The 23,182-nt window shown below is 32.8% G+C and overlaps 1 protein-coding gene across 1 annotated transcript; it reads right to left on the reverse strand.

Annotated features, from left to right (window-relative positions):
* Positions 1 to 219: 219 nt before the first annotated feature.
* Positions 220 to 16,194, reverse strand: LOC127714360 (E3 ubiquitin-protein ligase TRIM9-like). Its single transcript, XM_052220425.1, has 6 exons — positions 15,366 to 16,194; positions 12,465 to 12,512; positions 11,662 to 11,709; positions 9,125 to 9,142; positions 1,743 to 1,757; positions 220 to 333 (listed from the first exon to the last, which is right to left on the reverse strand). Exons 1-6 carry the CDS (start codon positions 16,151 to 16,153, stop codon positions 315 to 317), a joined length of 936 nt encoding a protein of 311 aa, XP_052076385.1. The 5' UTR covers positions 16,154 to 16,194; the 3' UTR covers positions 220 to 314.
* Between the last annotated feature and the right edge of the window lie 6,988 nt (positions 16,195 to 23,182).

The raw sequence follows: 23,182 nt of genomic DNA on the forward strand, positions 1-23,182 counted from the left end.
TAATGTGAGACCTTTTCCAAAAAACAACGTGATCACGTGTCCTCTTAAGACTTTGTTTACAAGAGGTAAAACACCAATATTTCTAGTGGAACCTTTTATCAGTTGTATAACAAAATGTTTCTCTTATCTTGGTGCACCACAGTTCGTTTACACCAGGGAATGGTTTCCCATTATACACAAGTAGGTGAATGTTTCAGACTGTGACATTTATCATCTAACATGGGTGGAACTCACTTATGAACTCAATGTTGAATTGTTGACATTTGTCTTATTTCAGATATTATCTAACTTTTATAACAATATGATACTTATACTTACATAGAAGGCGCTTCTCTGAAAAAAGAACAATAACAAAATAATAATACCAACTGCACAATATCATGAAATATTAAGACACAAGGAACAAAATTAAATAAATATGCTAAAGTATTTGCCACAGACATATATCAACTATGAGTAAAATGGACTATATCTTTTGTAATAAATGATAAACTACATCTTGTGAACTATGTTCGGTCCTATGACTCCTTTCTCTCTCAAGTCTGAGTGATTTGTTGGCAGGCATTGTTTCCACTATAAGAAAAATTAATATATTTGTGTTTATGACAGATACTTAGATAGTACATTTTTCATAGTTGTTAACGATTGCATTATCGTTTACAAGTGAATATATATTGTAATTTATGAAGAAAAATTAAACAAGATACAGACATACTAGTATAAACGCCATAAAAATACAATTCATATCATATGTACACATACCAAATATTAATGCATAAGTCAAATAACCGGGTTTTGAAAACTTTAATGAAATATGCAGTACTTAGTCGTTCACCCCTATCCCGTCTTTATCGTTTAAAAGTTCACATAACATTATGCCTAACAAATATGTAAGTACAACAACTAATTGTCTATAGGAATGTTATGGGTGAGTGTATCTGAACTGCAATCAAACGACACGAAAAACCAACAGGCATCTAGATCCCGACATGTATTCCTCCTAAATAGACGATGTATCTATATAAAAAGTTCGTAATAGTCCAGCGTAAATAAGAAAAGGTTGTGAATAATTTCATATGAATACAGTATGTATATTCACAGAGAATTTGTAAACAACAAAATAATATTATAGAAAACATAATGCAATCACTACCCAGGTTCCTGACTTAGAACATGTAGGATTAAAAGAAAGTCGAAAGATAACAGAGGGACATTCAAACTCAAAGTCCAAAATAAACTGACAACGCCATGGCTAAAAATAAAAAAAGACCAACAAACAATAGTACACAGAACACAACGTAGAAAACTAAAGACTGAGCAACACGAACCCCACCATAAACTGGGGGTAGTCTCAGATGCTCCGGAAGAGTAAGCAGATCCTGTTCCACATATGACAACCGTCGTGTAGCTTATGTTAATACAAACCCGGTAGTAAGTCTTATTTGGTAGGTCACATTCACGTGTCCTCTTAAGACTTTGTTTACAAGAGGTAAAACACCAATATTTCTAGTGGAACCTTTTATCAGTTGTATAAAAAAATGTTTCTCTTATCTTGGTGCACCACAGTTCGTTTACACCAGGGAATGGTTTCCCATTATACACAAGTAGGTGAAGGTTTCAGACTGTGACATTTATCATCTAACATGGGTGGAACTCACTTATGAACTCAATGTTGAATTGTTGACATTTGTCTTATTTCAGATATTATCTAACTTTTATAACAATATGATACTTATACTTACATAGAAGGCGCTTCTCTGAAAAAAGAACAATAACAAAATAATAATACCAACTGCACAATATCATGAAATATTAAGACACAAGGAACAAAATTAAATAAATATGCTAAAGTATTTGCCACAGACATATATCAACTATGAGTAAAATGGACTATATCTTTTGTAATAAATGATAAACTACATCTTGTGAACTATGTTCGGTCCTATGACTCCTTTCTCTCTCAAGTCTGAGTGATTTGTTGGCAGTCATTGTTTCCACTATAAGAAAAATTAATATATTTGTGTTTATGACAGATACTTAGATAGTACATTTTTCATAGTTGTTAACGATTGCATTATCGTTTACAAGTGAATATATATTGTAATTTATGAAGAAAAATTAAACAAGATACAGACATACTAGTATAAACGCCATACAAATACAATTCATATCATATGTACACATACCAAATATTAATGCATAAGTCAAATAACCGGGTTTTGAAAACTTTAATGAAATATGCAGTACTTAGTCGTTCACCCCTATCCCGTCTTTAGCGTTTAAAAGTTCACATAACATTATGCCTAACAAATATGTAAGTACAACAACTAATTGTCTATAGGGATGTTATGGGTGAGTGTATCTGAACTGCAATCAAACGACACGAAAAACCAACAGGCATCTAGATCCCGACATGTATTCCTCCTAAATAGACCATGTATCTATATAAAAAGTTCGTAATAGTCCAGCGTAAATAAGAAAAGGTTGTGAATAATTTCAATAGACTACAGTATGTATATTCACAGAGAATTTGTAAAAAACAAAATAATATTATAGAAAACATAATGCAACCACTACCCAGGTTCCTGACTTAGAACATTTAGGATTAAAAGAAAGTCGAAAGATACCAGAGGGACATTCAAACTCAAAGTCCAAAATAAACTGACAACGCCATGGCTAAAAATAAAAAAAGACCAACAAACAATAGTACACAGACCACAACGTAGAAAACTAAAGACTGAGCAACACGAACCCCACCATAAACTGAGGGTAGTCTCAGATGCTCCGGAAGAGTAAGCAGATCCTGTTCCACATATGACAACCGTCGTGTAGCTTATGTTAATACAAACCCGGTAGTAAGTCTTATTTGGTAGGTCACATTCACGAAAAGAAGAAGAGATTGTAGTTACGACATTAGGAACATATTCGCTATCACCTGCGAAACGGATATGCCATAAAAAGAGGGACGAAAGATACCAGAGGGACAGTCACACTCATAGATCGAAAACAAACTGACAACGCCATGGCCAAAAATAAAAAGACAAACAGAAAAAAATTAGAGCAGATGACACAACATAACGGTCATCCAACTCGTGAAGGCGTCCTTAAAACTTACGAAGGAATGATTTCAACTTACCATTTAACTATCTCTATTATGTCTCACATATTCGAGGTTAAAGATTTGCTAAAATAAGTTCCGAAATATTAACGTAGTCTATTATTTTCACAACTGTTACAGTAATTTTAACAGTTGAAACAAAGTAAGTTTTAAGTCATTAATTTCAGTATTTTATCCTCCTAATCATAATGGAATTGGTTTTGACTCTACAGTACTCCTCTATGTGTTAATATCGTCTTAAAATAAAACTTTCCTGTATATTATTAAACTAACATGTGTCAATGTCATTAGCCGATACAGACAAATAAAAAGAATGAGACGTTGATTATACAGAAATTCAATCAGAGTGATCATGTTAACCATAAATGTATTGTTAAACATCAGGACACCTGCCTCGTTTTCGTTGTTATGTCAATTTAGGTTAGGCCATCTAAATGTACACGTACGGGTCGGAAATCCGTAATATTGGGCCATATTAAGGTAGCACGAATTTACCTCCGGAATTTATTTACCTTCAGAACATTACAAGTATGACAAAAAAAAAAAAAGGCCATGACTTCATAATAAAATATACTTTCAACGATTTTTTTGTCATTTACAGACCACATTGCCCATTTCAGTAGTGGATTATGCTTCGCGGGTAAATTAAAAAAAATACACAAAACGAAGAATATTAGTACCTAATAATTTCATTTTCAAACTGATCTACAAATACATTTTCCAGTGCGCAAAATCATCTACGACTAGTCTCTGATCAGAGTGTAATACAATCAGGATTTCATGTCAACGAATATATGACGTTGGAAGACGGAAATGATTTTCCAACCAGCAAATAAATCCGGATTAACTTAGACCATTGATTTTTTTTAGCAAATCAGTTATAGGAGAGTGACATTTTTTTCAAAAAGCCTCTAAGTTAAGGACTTACATGCAGCCACCTAACACACGGCTGTATTATATATCATTCGAAAAACTCATCATCTGTACATTCCGTTTTGCCTGGTCGTGAAAAAATTGAACGGTGTAATTTCCGTCACATCATGATCAAAGGTCAAGGCCGGACAAAAAAAACTTCCTTGACCTAAACATTAGACATTTATTTGATTTTTGGACATCAAAAACCCGAAAATGGCATTTTATCTACTTATAGCTAAAATTTGAATAAAAATCTGGAAACAGGTGCTGTCTATTAAAAACGCGCTTTAAAAATCTAATTTTTTGCTTGATAAGCGACTGTTAATCTCTTCTCTTCCTTATTTGCATACAGTATTATTATAGAGAAGGCAGAATATGCAATAATGTTGGTATTTTGAAAAAATGTGAAAGTGTACGTCCTTGACCTTTGATGATGATTTGACGGGAATTGCACCGTACGAATTGTTTACCACTGGTCAAAAAAACGGAATGTACAGATGATGAATTTTGATTGATATATAACCAAGCTGTTTGTAAGGTGAGTACAATAAAAATTTAATTTTATGGTTAATGTCATTCCACTATTAGCGCAATGGTTATACTTTGTCTCGCTTTAGACAATCTTACTCTGAAAAACGTCTTCCGTGTTTAAAGATCAACAAAATGTTAAAAATATTAAAATTAGTAACTTTCTGTTAAGTTTTTATTTCATGCTGACATACGTTTTTAAGTTCCGCTTGTACTGTATACCATGTTTTTCAGTGAATGTTTAGCATTACATGATGTAGTGTTAACCACAGATATATAGCAGCGACTGGCCACTATTGAAATAGAGTAAACGGAATTTATTTGGTGAAGCATCTTTTTTCAAAATCATTAAACATCATAAATTTTGAATGCACTTCTGAATTTATGAACTAATAGCATTGATCCTTTCAGATAAATTATTTAGTTTCGGCTTATCTGGCTTGCATTTTACCCATTTTCTGCGTAGTCATTACCTGCATCCATAATTAACATGAAGTTGTACTTCCAGATAATGGGCTTTGGAATTCTTGATCCTTTGGCTAGCGACGATCTAACTTGTTTACTCTTTACAATCCAAAAGCCTCTAGTAATAACATTACCATCGGAACTATATTTGCTTGGCAATAATGCACAAATGCAATCAGAAGGTTTGATCTTACAAACCTGGAAGCAAAGGACTCTATTGCCCTCTTTTGGTTAAAAATGGTAGAAGCAATAGTTTTGTTCTACATATATGAAATGACAGGCGTTTTTTGATCTGTGAAGAAATCAGGTGTTGTTTTCTGCACATATTTGTGGTGGAAAATATTGCTAATATTGATAGTATATATTGATGGCATCCAAACCCTTATCAACAATTTTTTATATTATAACTACTAATTAGTACTGTTTTTATCATCATGATCATGTTTGGAAGTAGTTATTGCTGGTTTGAACAGCCTATGGTTATTAATATCAATAATTATTGCAACCAATATATACTTTAAATAATTCGTATAAATCACGGAAGTGTATTGGGCCTCATGGAATAGTGAATTGAGCTGAGATAAAGGTACGGAAAAAAATTAATTTCGAATATAAAGAATTCCTAAAGGTTTATTAACAGAGGATAACAAACTATCTATAGACATGATGTGAACAGTAGGTAGTGAATGTGTTCATATATCATCGAACAGAGGTGTTAAACATTTTCAATTTGTTGATATGACTCAACCTAAGACTAGACAAAATACCTACACCATCAATTTCTGTAGTTACAGCCATAAGGGATAGCTGTTCCCAATTAGCGAATCCAAAAATCTTCTATTTGTAAGCGATATGGTGAACTCAATATGGAATAATTTTTTGAATGACAGATATTCTCTAAATCTTGACTTTCATAGAAACAATGGGAATAGTGAGGCTGGTGAAATTGTTTATAGAGAAATGTATTGTTCTCAGCATCATTAACATTAGACTAGTGATCAATCATTCTTTGGTTAAGTCTTTTGTCGTGATCATCGATCAGTTCACAAAGAGTACAGGTAATATCGTACACAGTATTAGAAGCAGTTTAATACAGATTCTCATGACTACGTGTATTGTCACATTTGGTGGTCACGTTACATTGATGATAGGTATCAGTAATGAGATGATCACAAGTTTACAGTTGTTTTCAGGAATCTGAAGACTGCACAAAGGTCGTTTCCATGACATCTTTTAAGGTGATCATAGGGAAACGTATTTCATTCGGAGTTGTTGTGTCCGTGTTCTCGTGATCGTAAACATTAGACTGGTGATCAATCATTCTTTCGTGAAGTTTTTTGTCGTGTTTCACCGACTTGATCATTCTACAAAGCTCAGGTAATATCGTACACAGTATAAGAAGCAGTTTAATAGAGATTCCCATGACTACGTGTATAGTTACATTTGGTGGTCACGTTACTTTGATGATAGGTATCAGTAATGCGTTGATCATAAGTTTACAGTTTTTACGATTACATTTAAAACTATGCTTCAAAATGTCGCTGAAATTTAATATACCTGAAAGTTGAACAGAACAGGGCCTTGTCTATTTTTGCAGTACAAAAAGGAATCTGAAGACTGCACACAGGTCGTTTCAATGACATCTTTTAAGGTGATCATAGGGGAACGTATTTCATTCGGAGTTGTTGTGTCCGTTTGAGCTGTGATAAATCAAGGCGACAGTAGTTTGATGATATTCAAATCTCGTAAATCGATTAGGAAGGGACAAATCAAGGTAACAAACAGAAACCAAGGGAACAGCATGAACTCCCAAAAGAGCAACATCGGTTTGGTAGACAGGATAAATTTCTCCTGCTTTGCATGCTTCACCCGCCATGCGAATTCATGCTCAGTAAAAATGTCACAATGGGGAATAGGACACAATCGGTAAAGTTACAGATCAGACTATACGGATATCTAGACATCTAAGTCCACAACAAGTTACAGATCAGACTATACGGATATCTAGACATCTAAGTCCACAACAAGTTACAGATCAGACTATACGGATATCTAGACATCTAAGTCCACAACAAGTTACAGATCAGACTATACGGATATCTAGACATCTAAGTCCACAAAAACCTGTCGCTACTAAGTTACAGATCAGACTATACGGATATCTAGACATCTAAGTCCACAAAAACCTGTCGCTACTAAGTTACAGATCAGACTATACGGATATCTAGACATCTAAGTCAACAACAAGTTACAGATCAGACTATACGGATACCTAGACATCTAAGTCCACAAAAACCTGTCGCTACGAAGTTACAGATCAGAATATAGGGATATCTAGACATCTAAGTCCACAAAAACCTGTCGACACTAAGTTACAGATCAGACTATACGGATATCTAGACATCTAAGTCCACAAAAACCTGTCGCTTCTAAGTTGTAACACCGACAGATCGTCATTGTCAACCGATTCGTGATGGTGACCGTAAATGGTTCTGCCTCATTACTCTGTTGGATCAGTGATTGTGTAATGAGCACATCCCTGTATAGTATGAACATGCATGAGCGTATCATATCAACTGCGATATGTAAACGCCATACGATGGAGCAGAGGGTATATTACTGTTGAGAAATAGGACGTCGACAATTGGAAAGTTGAAATCATTACGTTGTCATAGATTCTAGTTTGAAGTCGTATATCTGTGTCAATATCGAGGAAAAGATTAAGATATGGAGCACACGTTCTAATTTTGATAGTATCTTCAATTTCGACTTCACTGGGATATATGAGATGTAAGCGCTTTATAAAATGTGGGTTTTTGAGTGAAAGAACATAATAAATATATCTGAAAGTGAATTGAAAAATTTGCAAGATGATTTTTCTTTTTTTCTTTGGAAAGGTTCTGTATGAAGTCTTCTTCATATCGGTACAAAACAAGTCGGCCAGAAATGGTGCACAGTAAATGCCCATTGGAATACCGACTGTCTGCTGACATATCATTCCACCAAATCAACAAATATGTTGAATTTAAAAAAAACAGTCCAGCATTTTGATAATTTCATCTTCGGTGTATATCCTGTGGAATCACTGTAGTTCTTCCCAAAGTAAGATATTTCATAATGAATAGCAAAGAATTTTTATTTACATTTCCAATTTTTGTAGAAAAGATGTGTTTAATGATTTGAAGTATTTGATATATTATTAATCATGGGGAATAGTATTGTCACGCGTACAACAATCAAATGTTTTAATATTACTGCAAAATTGTAAACATTGTGATTGTAGATTTTATAATCGATCCTTAGAATTTTCAAGAATCCACATCTGATTGACACCGCTGATTGAATATACCTCATTACAATATTTCTAAAGGCCATCTTTTACTGAGAAAAGAATGGTGGTAAGAACTTTAGAAATATGTTTACTTGAAAATCTTGACAAACCGGCTATTAATCGTTCTTTGGAGTTTTCAGTGTTTATGGACTTCCCCCTTTTTTTGATTTACCTTAGAGTTTGGTGTTTTTGAAAATAATTTGTTTTAAGGTGTATTGTGAAGTTTACGTATCCAGTGTAAAGTTGGAAGATTTTCGTCATTTTTTTAATGTTAATACCAAAGAAGAGAAGGACGGATTTGTGATATTACTAAATATCTTCTTTCGTGAATGATGTAGGGGTACATGTATATGTGGGATTCCCAATGTTGGTGTGATATCCAACTTCTTTATAATGGCTTTGCATATAAACCAATCTTGTTGGATGATTTGTCTGCTGCAACAACAACATATTTGTCGGTAAAGAATGATCAAGCATCCACAACCTTGGGTTTTCTAAAAGGGTCATAAACCCGTAACCTCATTGTACATTGTAAACTTAATCTATACAGATAATAAAAGTGTTCAGTTCTGGCTCACCTTGCTGCGTTTTGCCCATTTTCTGACATACAAACTTTAAGTTTATGTCAGATACTCAAATATATATTATGTACCGTTGTTAATAATGTTATCGTGTCCAAATGAATATATTACACATCAGTATCCATGCAATAAAAATATTTGTTCAGTAAATTTATTTCTTTGAATTATATGAATATGGGTACTTACTCAGAAATTATTTCTGTCCTGAAATTTTGATCAATTAAAGTTAACATTTGTTTAAATCAATACACATAAAAAGGAATGTAAGACAATATAATAGACAAACTTATTTCCTTTATATATAATTATGGTCTTTATTATGCTAGCGGTGTAATTGTACCATTTGTTGTGTCCATAACAAGTTCCGTGTAAAAGTGTTAAACTACAAAACATTAGGATATTACATTCTTCCCCTCGGTAAATGAATAAATAATAATAAGTTTTCTCCTCATGCAAAGCTCTGGTCCTTGTCCGGTTTTGGCTATACGTTTTGTCCGTTTTGGTTTTATCAGCTTTTTAATTTTTGAATAAATTTTTGTTTTGAGAATATTTTGGCCGCGAACATTAATGAAGAGACATTTATTGTCTAAATGCGCTAGAAGGGTAGTAAAATTAGTACCGTTAATGTTATTAAACAAGTTTTAAAACTCACGTCAAATTTAGAATTAAAAAATATACTAGTAGCCCACGTGGAAAACATCAAAAACAACTTTGTAATCAATAACGAATAATGGAAGAAGAAACAAACTTTAATATCCTTTGAGTCTACACAAAACATGTTTTAATGCACACATTTCAAAGTTTAATGCATGTGTAGAATAATCAGGTTCAAAAATATTGTAGTGAGACGAGATGTATCGCCAAAGTTAGAAAAGCAAGCCTCAACCATCATATAAAATGAGGGAATGTGGTTTGATTCTTGTCTTTCATTTTTGCTTATGTGCTACGTCTATATGCCATTTTGTTTTTCTCTGTTCACATAGTTGTGTGCTTTTATAGTGTTTAAGATTAAAACACAATGTTGACTGCTGTACCCCAATTGTTGATATTTTTAACCTATTATGTATGTTTGTTTTGCTTACACATTGTTGTCAACATAAGGAGTTTCATTCTACTGTCATACAAGTGAAACGTCTAGCTAGCTTTAAAACCGGGTTTAATCCATCATTTTCTACAAAAGGAAATACATGTACCATGTCAGGAATATGACAGTTGTTTTCCTTTTATTTTATGCGTTTGAGCTCTTGATTTTGTCATTTGGTAAGGGACTTTCCATTTTGAATTTTCCTTTGAGTTCGATATTTTTGTTGTATTACATTTGATTGCCAATGAAAAAACTATCCATCATAGTTTAAGTTAGGAAGATAAAACTCCCTTGTCGTTCAATTATTCTGATTTAAGCCTTTAAACGTTTATATTAATATTTGTGTAATTATTGTCATAATACAAAATAGAAGCAAACAAACTGGACAATAAAAAAGGTCAAAGGGAATTTAATGGGTTAAGAAAACTTCTTAAACGGCAACCAAACAACACCAATAACCAACAGACATCTAGATCCTCAGATGTGTTCGTCCTTCTAATTATGAAGCAGTAGTTTACCGATGTCAAAATCCCTTTAATCGATTAGGAAGACAAACTAAAGTAACAAAAAGGTTATCACATTACCTCCATAATGAAGCGTCGACGTAGTACCTGTCTCCTGCTATGCGTGCATCACCCGTCATGCGAGTCCACACTCAGTAAATATGTCACAATCGGTAAAATTACAAATTAGACGACTATTCTGGTATCCAAGGATCTAAGACTGCGATAACATGGCGCTATTGAATTGAGACACAGACATATCAAATCGATCAACCCATTCGTGATGGTGATCGTAAAACTTCTGCAGTGTAGATTTTATAACACAATTTGAACAGTTTTGGTGTATGGAGCACGCCCCAGCTAATGGATACCTTCAAACGAGTACATACACGAACGTACCAATTGATATATGTCAACGCCATACGATGCGACAGACAAGTATCGAATTATAAAATGATAAGCTTTAGGTGGTCACGAGGTTTTGAAGAAGTTGAAGAAACTACTAGTATCAATAGGAACCCAAAATTGTTAAAACAAAATAATTGGAATAATAATCTGAAATATAACAACCACTGACCGGGTACCTGACTTATAGTATGTTTTATATCCCACATACTTGAGGTTACATATTTACAGTGTTCGACATATTAAATTAGGATGATAAAACCACAACAATACTGTCAAAAGATAAAATAAAAATAAGTTTCATACACTATTTATTTATAAATTCACTATTTCGTCAACCTTAACATGGTGGAATAGTTTTTGACTAAAGAACAGTCCGCTATCAGAAAATACACAAATATAAAATACGTATATTATAGTAAGTTTGTATCTTATATCAACTAAACTGCGTAAATGTCGGAGTAAAACGATAAACTACTGCCAAAGAATGAGACGTTGATTTAAAGAAAGTTGAATCAATGTGTTTGTCATTGACAATATAGATCATATATTTATAGTCGCAGATGTGTGCCATCACTTTCTTAAACATAAAACAAATTTTGTTTGAAGCAATTACTTGTTTTGTGCTTTACATATATCTGTTTTTCAAATTTGAATATCTTACTTACTGATGTAACAAAACTTGGTCTTAGAAACTAGTCCGACAGAAAACTACATAACATAACACTTACTCGCATATGACGCATCTGTATCTGTATTGTTTAGCTGTTGTTGTAACTCTATAAAATATCATATGACACGGTTAGAATATTTCAAGGGAGATGTCTAACTTTTATAGCATCGGTTCGATCAACATTTAAACGTAACATTTTAATTGATTAATCACCTTTAACTTTACTCGGACATTTTACCCTCATGTCAATATTTTTCGCCACAATTATTGCCTAATCTTTCAAAAAAAAAACATTTGATGTCTTCCAGCTCTTTCCTGGGCAAACTGAACGATAATATACATATATATATATACACTGTTTATGTATGTCAAGCAACAAATCAGTCCAGTAAATCAAAAGTAAAGCATCCATATATTTCAAACCAACTTCGCTAAAGTTAATTAAAACAGTTGATTACGGTCAAAAAGAAAACTCATTCATAATTCAAAACGTTTCACGGTAATGCCAAACCACCGACTAGAATCAAGTTTATGTCACATAAAAATATCATGTATACAAGAGAGAGAGAAAGTATTTAGTACGTGCGCAACTTAGTATATTATACGCGTATTTTGTTGATATCATACTCATTAGTTTCAGTGGAATACAATTCACTTGAAACAAATCCAATGAATCACGGACATGAAGAACAGTACAACTAAACATTCCCTTCACATTTACGTCAAAACTGACTTAGGAAGACAAATCTAAGTGTTTCGATTGATTTTGTCATTGTAGGAAAAGTCAATCCACATAAGAGTTGAAAATAGCAATGAGAACAATATTAACAAATACGTTTAATGTCTATTCTAAATACAAACCTGGCGTTCTTCTGAGTTTTCGGGTTTTCTTCTCTTTTGACAGTTTCTCTGAAAAATAAATTATCTTGTCGACAATGATCATTTTATTTTATGTGCGCGTCAAAGTTGTAACTTATCGTACAATGAAATAAAACACTGTATTACTTAATTTTCAACATGCCGAATGAACAAGCTGTTTTCAGATAAACCGAAATAACGCAAAAAAGTTTCCAAATTTGTATTAAAAGTACTGCATGGTTTTTGTTGCTTTTTCGGTAATCCACGCACAAAAAGGGCATTATGAAAAAAAATAATAACTTGACATAGCGGAAACCTTCTAAGTGGCTGCTAAGTTATGTATATCCTGGCGGTTTTTGTTTTCTTATAACGGATATGATAGTATGTTGGAAGTAATTGTAATATTAAGCTTGTACTAACACTTTATGATTAAACAATAGGTGCATACAAGTCTTTTATCAAAAACTGTTTGGTTTTTATTTGGTTGCTGTCTTCTTGGAAGGAATTCCCAAGTCTAATGTTAAATTCCTGCTAGAAAAACCATTAATTTAATTGAAATTATAATACAATAGAATAGTACGCAGTTGTGAATATGTAGTCTTGAGAGGTATATGTTACAGTACAAACGGAAATCAAGAGGATTCAGAAACTTCCTAGTACAAATCGAAATTCAAATATCTACAAGTAGAAATTGCAATTCTGATTTAAACTAATTAAAATCTAATACACATCCGAATTCCGCCATTTGCTGGTAAAAATATGGGATATCCAGATGTGTACTAGGCGGATCCTGGATTGTACTTGATGGTTACTAAAATTAAAGAAATATTTTGCTTTCTTTATCATGAAATAAATTTAGATTACCAGACTTGTCTGATTCAAAAAGATAACAAGAAAAAGTATAATAAAACTACCGAACTTCAAGGTATATTCAACAAGAGGGCAGTCTATAAAAACTTACGAAATCAAACGTTCTCAATCTACGGAATAATTGAAAAACAACTGCCATATTCCTGACTTGACACTGGCATGTTCCGAAGAAAATGGTCAGTCAGGATTTTACTTCGTCAAAATTATTTCCCCATTACGACACCAAATTTTTATAATCGTAAAAATGGAATCCATTGTAGTGATGACACGCTGTCAATTTAGCTCTTGAAAACTGATTAATTTATCAACATATCATCATTAAGATCCTTATATGCCAGTTGTATCGTAAAAGACAAATGTATCTACTTTCTATTGAGCATCATTTAATTTACTTGTATGCTTTTGGTCCACTTAAAACTGTTGCCTGATCGGTTGTCAGGCGGAATTTTCGAAAGTTCAAATATATTTTTAAAAAATCCAATTAAATATTTCATGGAAGGGCAGACTAAAAAAAATTCAGAGGTTGAGGACTCATGAACCCAGATAACATATACAAAAAATGAAGTTATGCATTTTTAAGATCCACTTGTAAAGTCTGTCGTCAAGTATTATTAGTAAACATGTGTAAATCGAACACATTTACTTTGTTGTTATGACTCATTAGAGAGAGATTTCACTTTACTCACATATTTCATTTCTTAGTACTGTAAATGTTTAATGTTATTATATCAACTTATAGTCTAAATATATAAAAATGATAGAATCTGAAGCGAGATGATGTATCAAATATATTTCTTTTATACGTTTTCATGACAGAATTGTCAACCCAAACACGCCGGAACATAAAAAGGTGTACTGACTTTCTCTTTTCGGTGAAATTATTGCCCATTTTGGGGATTTAAATAAAAATGTTGCTAGGGGCAGAAATGCAAATAAAATGATTTTAAAAGATCAATCTATTAACTTTCTTTAGATTTTTTTTACGGAATTTATGCTTATGCACAAAAAAGATCAACATGTATTTGCACCTACCCCAAACCGATTGTTTTGTGAAAATGTGTATATAATTCAAAAGTTTACAAATATCTCTAAGCTGTAATGTACATAAATGTAAGTAAAAACACATATATAAGATGCATAAAATTCTAAATTATGCACATTCATTAAACTTTTAAAGCCCATAGAAACAGATGCAAACAATTCAAATTTACCAACTTGGCCTTTTTTTACCTTCTCTCTATTTCTTTAGATTAATTTCAACTGGGTTTACGCCTGGGTGGGTTAATCCTTGTTTTAAAACTAGCTAAACCTCCCATTTGTATGACAGCTGTTTATAGTTCCATTATTGACAAAACTCTTTGAATATACATCAACGATATACATCACTACTGACTTAAAAGTTCAAACAAGATGAAGGGCCAATTTCTTATGAATTTATTTCACAGTAGAGCCTTGTTTCTAATAGTCCTTTAATCTTTTCTAAAATTCACAGTATCATTGGTTCATGTTTTATTGTACATGTATTTCAGAAGATTTGATCAAATTATAGATATCTATGAATGCATGATTAAACACTTCTATTCTTGTACATTTTCAGTAATTAAAAGAACAATCTTAACAAAATAAAAAAAAAAATATTGGACGTATTTGATATTTTGTGTATCAGATTAAAATCAATTCATTATTTCAATGTTGTCATTTTTTGTACTCTAATCATATACCGTTGGTTCTATACTGTCAAAGTATAAAATAATTAACTGTACAAATATTGATATGCTAAAAGTGTTAATCAACACTTCAATATTGAGATATAACTAAGCATTGCATTATCACAAGTTCCATTTAAAATTGAAACTTGATAATCTGATATACACATATAGAATATAACTGGAATAAAGAGGCGGAAGATGCCACTCTCATTCAATCCTTAATAGTCGAAGATAGAATGACAACGCTGTGCCAAAAAAAAGGAAAAAAACCAACAACAGTTTTCAAAGCACTTCAATGACATCAAAAAGCTAAGAACAAACTTACCCAATTGTTAATTCACCAAATAGTTTCTGAATTTCACACTCTGCTACTTTCTTTCTAGCATATTTGACTGATGGCATGATGGGAACCTGTATTTCTTCTATTAGATCGATTTGTGACTTTATTTGTTTTAGTTTTTGTAACAATTTCGTGGTATCTTTTATCCCTTGTGTGTCATGATAGATCTTCAGCTGTTCCTTTGCCTTATTCAAAGCAGTTTTAATCTCATTAGCACTGGACTGTGAAGTTTGAAGATTCTTTGTTTGTTTCTCTTTCACCGATTTAACCAGACTTTCAACTTTCTTATCAATCAGCTCTTTTAGGTGTCTCCCTTCTTCTCTTATAGAGTGGATGGCACCATTAACATCAGCTTGATATTGATTTGAGCCTTGGTCAATATCTGCTATCTTTGACTGTAGGTTTCTCATCTTCGTGTCTATTACCTTTTTTACCTCATCTTTGATCCTTTCAGTTGATTCCTTGATTTCAGCGAAATCATGTGATTTGTGTTTTTTAATCACACATATTTTGCATATCGGCGTATTACATTCCATGCAGTAATATATAAAGTTTTCATCATGTTCTTTACAATATTGTTTAACTTCCGGGTTTATATTTGGGCCACTTAGAAATGTATGCTTTTTGCTTATCTTTGTACGTAGATGTGATATTTTACATCCATCACAAAACACCTGGTCACACTGTTCACAATAGTTATGTCCAGGTCCAGAAACACAAATCTCACACGTTTTAGAAGCAGCCTGAGCCATTTTGATTTGTTTTGTTTGCATGTAGTTCTGGCAACGTACATTTAAATCCCGTTGGTATACGGAGAAAGACTAACTTTTCCGGATCATGAATGAATTTTCATAAAATAAAAGGTAAACATTATAACTAATCCTATGAATAACCATTATTGTCATTTTTTACAGGAAACATATTTATTTGTTATATTTTAAAATATAATCGTTGTCAATTCATACCGTTGTAAAATGAAATGATCATTTCAATTCCAAAACCAAATATGTAAATTGATATATTGGAAATCAGACTACATTAGAAATAAGCCGCTTCAACTTATACAACTGGTTGTATATTTAAGAAAGTAAAAAATGTTGTACCTGTTTGTCTATAACTTGTCAGTTTATATATGCTTACATCAAAACGATATCAATAACGTTTGGAAAAAGATGACCAAATAATACTATAAATTACCGTGAGCACACATACACTTCTGGCATAGTCCTTATCATGTTCACTAGAATCAAAAGTGTGGAAGAACAAGAATACGAAAAAGCATCCAGAAAATAAGATAAATAAAGGCAACAGAGTATGCCGCTGTTCAAAAGTCATATATCGATTGAGAGAAAGCAAATCCGGGTTACAAACTAAAACCGAGGGAAACACATCAACTATAAGAGGAAAACAACAGAACAACAGAAACACTGAAGTGCAACAAAATCAAACGCCAACATACATAGAAACGAACTATATGATAACAACTGCCATATTCCTGACTTGGTACAGGACATTTTAAGAAAAAAATGGTGGTTGAACCTGGTTTTATGGCTAGCCAAACCTTTGATGATGCAATATATAATACCACTTCTAAACTTACAATTCGGAGTTTTTAATATATCACGTTCTGCCTGGCCTGACAATGAATCACATTACGGTTGTGGTTGATTGCAGTCTGTTATAATTTTTTATGTTCATAGTCTTATTCATGTCATTGGTTTACTTTTAATGAATATTGTCACTTCTTTTCATTCCGTTTTTTTTTTGGGATAAAATTCTAAACGGTATGCGTGTTATTCAGTGTCGAAAGCTGTACGGAGACCTTTAATAATCTTCATATGTTTGTCCTTCTGTTTTTTTTTATATGTTTGACTTTTTAGCAATCGAAGTCGATTCACGTTTTTATACGAACGTTTCACCAACCATGTGTTGACATATAGAATAATCATACATTGTCTCGAAATATACATTTTATTTGTACAAGGCTTAGAAACAGGTAGAAAGTGTTATCCTGTTTTCAGCCGAGAACAAATACAAATTATATTTCGAGACAATGTATATTTATTCTTTATATACTGCAACTCCTGTTCCAAATGAAATATTTAGGGTCAAACAATCATTTGTTTTTATTTGAAGCGGACGATTTAAAAATTTCCGCAAACCTGTATTGTTTGTTGACGTCATAGATAAAACTCTACGGAAACGCATTGTAAGCGTCATAAACAAGGCGATATACGGTCAGTGACTGTATATTACAAATGAATATACGGTCAATGCAACTTGACTGCGCATATAGCACAGCTTCAGTATATGATATAATACACTGATATGGTAATTTCTTTAAATCTACTGTTAAAGAAATTTTGAATTCTGATAAAATGCTTAGGTTCTTCAACCATAGGCATAGATATTCTTTATTGTATTTGGTTAAATTTTTCGGAATTGCTGTTTTCCAATGCAACTTTGTTTTTTTTTAAATTTGCCTTCTAACTGTTTGGATATAAGTGCGACTGAAGAGTCTTATGTGGACAAAACGTTCGTCCTGTGGTTTAAAATTAAAAAAAAACGGATATCTTTAACGACTTTTTATACTAATGTGAACAAACAAACACTATGCATTGCCATTATTTTCATATATTATTAAGTAAGAAGAGAACTCATGCTAGAAAATTTAAATCTCTCTGTTTAGGATAATTCAACAATAACACAAACAATGCACGTTTTACATATTAAGACTTGCACATGTATCTTTGGGGTTGTATTTTTATAAGTTTAAAACTAACAACGGTCCAAAGATCATTACAGATTTGAATAAAATGAATAGCAATATATTTAAATGTCATTTCAATACATATGTACTACTTGAACGCATCTTTTGTATTTTAAATTTGACCGACTTTGTTACTTTGTACAAAAATAATCTCTTACATTTAAAACAAATCGTGCAAAACAATAGTCAGCTAAAGAGTTGTTAAATACTGTAGTTTATGGACAGGTGTCAAGAACAATAAACATATCGAACCGTTTAACAATTGTCTATCTGTTAATAGTACGATGGCAACGACGAATACATATTTAAACCATGTTATTCAATACATTAATCAGATATGAAAAGGTGTATTGTTATTGGTGATAGTGTCATTTTTAATCGTTCCTTTTTCATATTTTTAAAATTGTGCGTACCAATTTCATGCCTCTATGAAGAAACGAACCCTATATTATATTATATACATTATTATATGTTTTACAAATATTTGTTCCCTGATAATGAAGGACATTTTATATTAAATTGCAAGTCGAGAGATAAAAAATACTAAAATCAAATTCCTGTTCACAACAATTATACAATAGCACACGAAAAAGATAAAAAGCCTGGTACGAGTAACTTTATTGGTTTGTTCTGTATTCCTAAACTGACTGGAACATTTACATTATCAGCGCATACCATGCTTTAGATTAGAAATTTTGTTTAGGCTGTTACCTCAAAAGTAAAATTCATATTAAAATTTCTCAAAGTATCTTTTTTGTTGGCTACAAAAAAAGTAAAAAGAAAATGAATCAAGAAGCATACTCTGTCGTTTTTCTCTGACCCTGTATATCTGTTTTATATGAAACTTTTAATCATTCAATCCGTATTACTGCTTTATCTATTACTAATACATGTCAAAGGGAGATGAAAAAGATACCAAAGAGACTTTCAAACCCATAAGTCGAAAAAGAAAACTGACATGTCATGGCAAAAACCGACAAATCGAGTAAAAGAGAAACAACGGTTCACAAAACGCATAACAGATAACAAAGACTGAGCAACACAAATGCCAACAAAAACCGAGGGTGATAGCAGGTGTTTCGTAAGGGTAATCTGATTCTACTCCATATATGGCACCCGTCGTTTTGCTTGTGTAAGTGCAAACCCGGTGATCAGTCTAATTTGGTAGTTCACTTTCGAAGGAGAAGAGGACGGGGTTGTGGTTTCGACAATTAGAACATATCTGTCGTCATCTGTAAAACAGATAATCCATAACGGTCAGCAAACCCGTGATGGTGCCTGTAAAATCTTCGAAGGAATGATTTCATCTTCCCCACTTAGTTTATGCTTACAGTAAAACATGTGTTTATTCAGAAAAGAAAACGGATTGGCATAAACGTAAGCATTGCATATATATATATATATATATATATATATATATATATATATACAAGTATAAACTGAAAACAACGTTCAAACCTATGATTGCGTTGGATAAAAACCGTAATTTTTATACATGTGCATGCAAAACAAATTGCTTGGTAGAGGGGTCTAAATACAGCACAAACAACATTTTCCAAAAGACCAAATGAGTGAAAAAGCATATTTTAACAAAACGCATTTGACTAGCAGGTCGAACAACTGATGTTCTTAAACCCTGCTGACTGCCATTGGCGATTGCCAAATCAACGGATCACAAGATGTATCAAAATAGATCTTATTATTAATTTATTACCAAACAGAAAACAACAAACTTGCGGAAAAGATGGTATACTGCAAACATGAGGTGCAAGCATTTGTACACCATATCCGGATTTGGACAATTAATGTCTCTTCAGTGATGTCAGGAATCGAAACGGTATTTTGAAGGCCATATAATTCACCTCAATTTAGGATAGACTCTTGAATTTTGAAAGAGTCAAAATAGGATGAACGGATCATATAAACCCGAACACAAATATAATACAAGCCCAAACGAAAAAAATATAAACAAGTCAAAATTGAAAACAACGTTCAAACCTATGATTGCGTTGGATAACAACCGTAATTTTTATACGTGTGCATGCAAAACAAATTGCTTGGTAGAGGAGTCTAAATACAGCACAAACAACATTTTCAAAAAGACCAAATGAGTGAAAAAGCATATTTTAACAAAACGCATTTGACTAGCAGGTCGAACAACTGATGTTCTTAAACCCTGCTGACTGCCATTGGCGATTGACAAATCAACGGATCACAAGATGTATCAAAATAGATCTTATAATTAATTTATTACCAAACAGAAAACAACAAACTTGCAGAAAAGATGGTATACTGCAAACATGAGGTGCAAGCATTTGTACACCATATCCGGATTTCGACAATTAATGTCTCTTCAGTGATGTTAAGAATCGAAACGGTATTTGGAAGGCCATGTAATTCACCTCAATTAAGGATAGACTCTTGAATTTTGAAAGAGTCAAAATAGAATGAACGGATCATATAAACCCGAACACAAATATAATACAAGCCCAAACGAAAAAATATAAACAAGTCAAAATTGAAAACAACGTTCAAACCTATGATTGCGTTGGATTAAAACCGCAATTTTTTTATACGTGTGCATGCAAAACAAATGTCTTGGTAGAGGAGTCTAAATACAGCACAAACAACATTTTCCAAAAGACCAAATGAGTGAAAAAGCATATGTTAACAAAACGCATTTGACTAGCAGGTCGAACAACTGATGTTCTTAAACCCTGCTGACTGCCATTGGCGATTGCCAAATCAACGGATCACAAGATGTATCATAATAGATCTTATTATTAATTTATTACCGAACAGAAAACAACAAACTTGCGGAAAAGATGGTATACTGCAAACATGAGGTGCAAACATTTGTACACCATATCCGGATTTGGACAATTAATGTCTCTTCAGTGATGTTAGGAATCGAAACGGTATTTGGAAGGCCATGTAATTTACCTCAATTTAGGATAGACTCTTGAATTTTGAAAGAGTAAAGATAGGATGCACGGATCATATAAATCCGAAAGCAAATATAATACAAGCCCAAACGAAAATTGAAATGAATTTATCCATTATTTCTCCCACATACTGAATGCCGCAAGTGTTACATGTTAATATATAAAGTAAATACAAGGAGTTCTTTCATCAGCTCCGTTACTAAACAAAATTATACCATCTACTCAAATTCCAACTTTAAAACGGAGAACTCAATTTATATATTAACATGTAACACTTGTGGCATTCAGTATGTGGGAGGATAATGGATAAATTTAATATTCGGCTTAATAACCATCATTCATGGTACAAAACCAACAAAAACTGTCCTCTCACAAGACATCTTCGCTCAAAGAAACATCCTTTTGATAATGTTACTTTCCAAATCATAGACGTCAACACCGAGTGGGACACCACGGCGAGAAGGAGAAGAGTAAACTTTTGGATCCACCAGCTCCACACTTTAGAACCGGATGGTCTTAACGAAAAAGAAGAGAAGATATACAGGAAAGATAAAGAATAATTTAATACACAGTGTCATCCTTTTTATCCTGTACTATTGGTCAAATGGACGTTGCAAAATTCAACCATAAATTATGTATTATTTACAAGGCAGCTATATTCATGTGCAACATTTACATTGAGCTGCAAAAGTTTCTTATCATCTACATCCGATTTCACCTGGATAGATGAACGCTTGATAAAGCTAGTTTGTCTAGCGAAATATTGCATTTATTTTTATCGTTTTGTAAATATGTCGAACATTCTAATATTTACATACTAAGTAGTGTGTTAAAATTACATTGTTAGGCAATCTATTATTTTATTTGTGTAATTGTATTAATCTCTGTACTGATTAATCAACACTCCCATAGATTTGTATGTCATGTGTTGCTATTTATAGGCACTTATATATATATATATATATATAATTGTCGGGTGGTCTAGCGCGTCGGATACGGTGCAGGCGATTTGGTGTCACGATATCTCAGTAGCGTGTGTTAGAATCCCGGCGAGGGAAGAACAAAACATTTGCGAAAGCAAATTTACAGATATATATATATACCCGGCCATCGAAAGCTTTATTAAAAGAAGCCTAGGTGGTCGTGTGGTCTAGCACGTCGGATACAGTGCACGCGATTTGGTGTCACGATATCTCAGTAGCGTGTGTTAGAATCCCGGCGAGGGAAGAACAAAACATTTGCGAAAGCAAATTTACAGATATATATATATACCCGGCCATCGAAAGCTTTATTAAAAGAAGCCTAGGTGGTCGTGTGGTCTAGCACGTCGGATACAGTGCAGGCGATTTGGTGTCACGGTATCTCAGTAGCATGAGTTCGAATACCGGCGAGGAAAGAACAAAAAAATTGCGAAAGCAAATTTACAGATCTAACATTGTTGGGTTGATGTTTAGACAAGTTGTATATACAAAATATACACAGCCATGTATCACCATCACTGCTGGTGATCCGATGGATATTTTTGTTGTAGTGTTATCACTGGTTCAGACGTACTTATAAATATAATTATTTCTATGACTGTATCTTGCATTAATTTGTAGGATCCTTTACAATAGATATTTCAGCTAATCTGTAACAATTCCATCTTCATGCCTTATATTTCATGTACTGTATTACGACGAAAGATTAAAACTGACGAGGAAAGGTAACACCCGGCCACCGAAAGCTTTATTAAAAGAAGCCTAGGTGGTCGTGTGGTCTAGCGTGTCGGATACAGTGCAGGCGATTTGGTGTCATGATATCTCAGAAGCATGAGTTCGAATCCCGGCGAGGGAAGAACACAAAATTTACAGATTTAACATTGTTGGGCTGATGTTTAGACAAGTTGTATATATATATAAAGAAAAGTCAAATAGAATCCGTATGCTGGTAACATATAAGAAAAATAATATAAGATAATGAAAGTTTCAATTCATCACTATCAGAAAAATAATATAAAAGCGCTAGTAAAAGTGATGAATTGAAACCGTCATTATCTTATATTATTTTTCTTATATATATATATATATATATATATATACCGACAA

This window comes from Mytilus californianus, unplaced genomic scaffold (genome assembly GCF_021869535.1).
Source record: "Mytilus californianus isolate M0D057914Y unplaced genomic scaffold, xbMytCali1.0.p SCAF_9, whole genome shotgun sequence".
Lineage (NCBI taxonomy): Eukaryota > Metazoa > Mollusca > Bivalvia > Mytilida > Mytilidae > Mytilus > Mytilus californianus.